A 4,228-nucleotide genomic window follows, 5' to 3' on the forward strand; every position below is an offset into this window, starting at 1 on the left:
TATGTATCATTAAATTAATTCGTTTAGAAAATTGTAAAAGAAAAAATCACATTAGTTTCTTAAAAAATTGGATCAACTCTTAACTTTAGTTAGTTTCAGACGGAGTTGCCAATTTAGTTAGAAAATTAGTTAGATTTTCTACATTTTTAATAGTTTGTTTCGGTAGTTTAGAACTACGATATGAATTTGACAAATTCGTCCAAGTAATACGTTGTGATCTACATTCGGAACAATAATATTTACTATTTTCGGACGAAGCCTTTTAGATTTAGAAAAAGTGCAATATATTTTGAACAAAAACTTATAATGTAGGCGACCGAATTTTACAAGTTTATGTTGTATACCCTGTCGTGTTTTGTTTGGAAAGTACATCGTTGTTGAAACTGTTCTTTGTAAAGTCCAACTTTAAGTAAAATTTGCAGTGAATGTTCTGACCGTGGTTTATTAACCTTGCCACCCCGAAGTTAAAAAGTCCACACACTAATTAATTTGCAGAGTCATTAGAATCAATCACTAAATTGTATCGGTTTTATCTGATCCCGAAAATGATCTCCCTATGGACATAATTAACTCGCTCTAATTACTCACGTAATTTTGAAAATCTATTCATACTCTTGTTCTGTTAACAAAGAACAACATGTACGCACTGTTAATTTTCACGTTTACGTAATGACTGCAATGAACTCTGCAGTAATTTAAATAAAATAATATTTGTGTCATTTCAAGCGTGGAGAATATTTTTATTGCGTATTTTAATCCATAAATAATGTTGAAACGTGAAAAACGCAACTACAAGGTTAACATCATCGTGAAGATTCTGAACTCAAACTATCTAACTAATTTAAATAAAAAAATGCAACATTATTGGTTCAAATATTCATAACTACTTAAATTAGCACGCTCTTTAAACTGAATCATGACTATCAAAAAAGTAAAAGTGACGCTAAACATATTAAAAATAAGCGCTCTATCCACGTAAAAAAAATCAGCCACTGATAATTTCGGGCAATTATTGACAATACCCTTGCTGATAATAACAAAATAGTTCGTTTGGAGCACGTCAGTAACGTTTCTGCAAAAGTGCTGGATCTTGTCGACTTCTGCTAAAACCGAGTCCCACAACCAGATCAAAAAAACCGTGTAACCCTAGAACAAAATTATCATTTCGAATGATACAAAAGTACAAACTTATGACTGTAATTATGAGAAAACACACGTTAGAAATAATTACTTCGTCGTATTCGTTTTCGTCGTACAAAAACCCGTTTTCAAAACTATCGTCGAAATAATTTAACATCTGCAAGCTTGTGTACACGATAATTAAAAGAAAAGGCCAGCCGAACACTTCACTGAAGAGTCGAACACACACTTGTAGCAAACCCAATTTGTGTTTAATTATTTTCGCGCTTTCTTTATTTAATAGTTCGATGGTGTAAAATTTGGTGATAACGTCTTTGTAGCCGTCAAGGACTATGTTAATAGCGACGTGAAGTAAGCACTGGTGGTGGAACAAAAGAAACGATTGTAGGATTTCTACTCCGTATTGTTTTAGAAATTCGAATTCCATGATCATGGTCCATGCGTAAGTGTCGTACAAAGTAATAGCCCAGAAAATTATTTGGATGAGAATGAAATACACAGATGATGATTTTTTGTCTTGTAGTGAGCGCAATTTTGTTAATATTTTGACAAGTTTGGACCATTCTTTCCTTTTCCAAAAAGCCGGGATTATTATTACGATTAAATTGAAAATGAACAAAGTGGAGTCCATTAATACGGCGATTACGAATTTGACGTGGATCATACTCATGTAATCAGATTTCTTGAAAATGGTGGCCGCTGCTACGTTCACCACGAAAAAAGTTAGCACAACTGAAGGATAAATTTTTCCTGGTGGTTTGGTGGGAGTGGTGGCCAGTAAATTGCCCATGTATAAAACCATTTCTAACAATTCCATTTTCCTAAAAAAAAAGGTATTCGAAACAGCTGAACCATAACTCGTGTGTGTAGAGTATTTTTTTGTAACGAGGCCATTATTAAACCTAGTACAGTTACTGCTAATAAAATCAAATCGTAAGAGCACAGTGGTCAAAATTGAAAGTTTGAAAAGTGTCCCCAAAAAGACTAAATCGGAGGAACTACGTCTGTTTTCTTTAAGACAACACTGGAATACTTTTAATTAAAATTGCCACATAAAAAATTTATCTAGTGACCTTTATGCTCTCTAAAATGTGAAAATGTTGCTACTTAATTTTTTATTAGTAGTTTTTTGTCGAATGAGAATCTACACTTTCTAGAAAAAGTGATCAATAGAAGTTCTCGACTTTATGAACGTTTCGAGCAGATTGTCCTCTTCTTCAGGCTCTATTTTGCAAACAAGTCTGAAAGGTTATTAACACCGAGCGTCCTTGATGTCGAAAATGAAACGAAAACATAATTAATTCTTATTGCTAAAGTGTAACAAGATCGCATTCCAATCTTCGGATGCACATCTAAATAATTTTGCGAGATGACGTCATCGATTTGTTAGGGGAATAAACAAAATGATATTTTTAGTGTTACAATCGCATTTATAATGCCATGGAAAAAAACACATTTAAAATAGTAAAACATTCATCCTCAGTTAAATGCTCATTATGATCAACGAGTAAGGTCTTAATGATGCAGTGATAATCATTAGCAAAATATCATTTTGGGGGAAATTAGTAAATTACAACTCCTCGATAAAAATTTCTGCCAAAAATCAACAGTGTTACGACTTGGCAACAACATGAAACACAAATTTTTCATCTGTGGTCTTTTTGCTGCGCCATGCCTGATCACACATATACAATTTTCAGAAAGCCGAGTATGCGAAAAATAATATAATTGCAGCTAATAACGAAGTGAATTTCAGAATTACGAATTCGTGGCTGAAAGAGCGGAGCTGTTGTACGTCAACGACAAATTTATTAAAAACGTATATTTTCATTTTGGGAAAGTAAACAGGACGTTTTTGGCCGTCAACGCGTCTTTCGATATCGTTCGCGATGTTACCAATCGCAAGTTGCTGGTAACAGCTGAACATTAGTTGTTCCCACTCTTAATCGATCGTTTTAGGGAACTTTGAAGGCGTTTCAGTTTTTCCACAACGAATATAGGTACACTGGGACTCAAATGACCGCCGATGTTTGTAAAATCGAAAAAGCAAACATTTTTTCGCTTAAGCAACAGTTTGAGGACGCCCAGTTCAACATAAGTTTGTGTAACATGGAAAAAGTGGGTATTTTGGACGTTTGGTGGTTCAGTTAAAGTCATTGTGGTTTTGTAGGGGTCTTATAAAGTGGTGAATTTTGCCCCCAACGCCAAATATTTTCCGTCTTATTTACCAATCGGGAAAACACGGTCCAATATTCGGCTGCACGACGGCCAAGGAACGGACCTTTTTAATTTGAACTGGGACTTTGAAATAAAAGCGCTACACAAATAATAAGAACGCACGAATTGTTGATTATTTTTTCACCATTAAACGATGCAGAGATAGGGAATTAATTAATTTGTCCGATTTTGTGGTAGGCGGTCGAGGAATTAATATTCAAGGCACGTTTTTTCGGCCGAAATTTAGAAAACAAGAGTTTGTTTCTTAAACAACAGCTGCTTTATTGGATGAGAAATCGACATATGAAAGCCAGGTTTAACGACGAATTAAGTAACACAGTTTGTTCATTAATTCTAGAAAAATACGCTGACTTTTTTTACGTATTTAAAAATAGGGAAACATTGAAAATTAACAGTTAAAATTGCTCGTCCTGCACAGTTATTTTACGTAAATCACAGTTAATAACAAAATGACATTCAGAAAAATTAGTAAGCGAAAACCCAAATTGGTGTCCATTACGTGAACACGATAATTTGGTTTTCACCCAGGTCAGCGGAAGTCAGGCTCGTAATATTTTCAATACCGACTTGTTCATTGAACAAAAAGTGGGAGATTTTCCAGCCGTCTCAAGCTAATTTTACTGAAGACATTGTGGTGCATCAAATTGCAAGCGAAGACAAACCGATGAGAGGGTTTCTGCAAGAAATAACGAAGATATTGCAGATTTCTAGGTTGAATAGCAAGTGTAGCTATACGGTGCTTGCTGGGTGTATTGCTGATAGTACGGAGAGTTTGTTGAAGCAGCACGCAATGGTGAAGTCCAAGTCAGCATACGGGATAAAAAAGAAGTACCAAATTGATAACGACGAG

At 34.7% G+C, this 4,228-nt stretch overlaps 1 protein-coding gene across 1 annotated transcript; it reads right to left on the reverse strand.

The window, feature by feature from the left end:
• Positions 1-861: 861 nt before the first annotated feature.
• LOC135136072 (gustatory and pheromone receptor 39a-like) lies at positions 862-1,957 on the reverse strand. The gene is made up of 2 exons (XM_064065199.1): positions 1,217-1,957; positions 862-1,146 (listed from the first exon to the last, which is right to left on the reverse strand). Exons 1-2 carry the CDS (start codon positions 1,955-1,957, stop codon positions 862-864), a joined length of 1,026 nt encoding a protein of 341 aa, XP_063921269.1.
• Positions 1,958-4,228: the final 2,271 nt, after the last annotated feature.

The sequence above is a fragment of the Zophobas morio genome, unplaced genomic scaffold (genome assembly GCF_036711695.1).
Source record: "Zophobas morio isolate AGI-343-1 ecotype UQ-CSIRO unplaced genomic scaffold, CSIRO_AGI_Zmor_V1 ptg000026l, whole genome shotgun sequence".
Lineage (NCBI taxonomy): Eukaryota > Metazoa > Arthropoda > Insecta > Coleoptera > Tenebrionidae > Zophobas > Zophobas morio.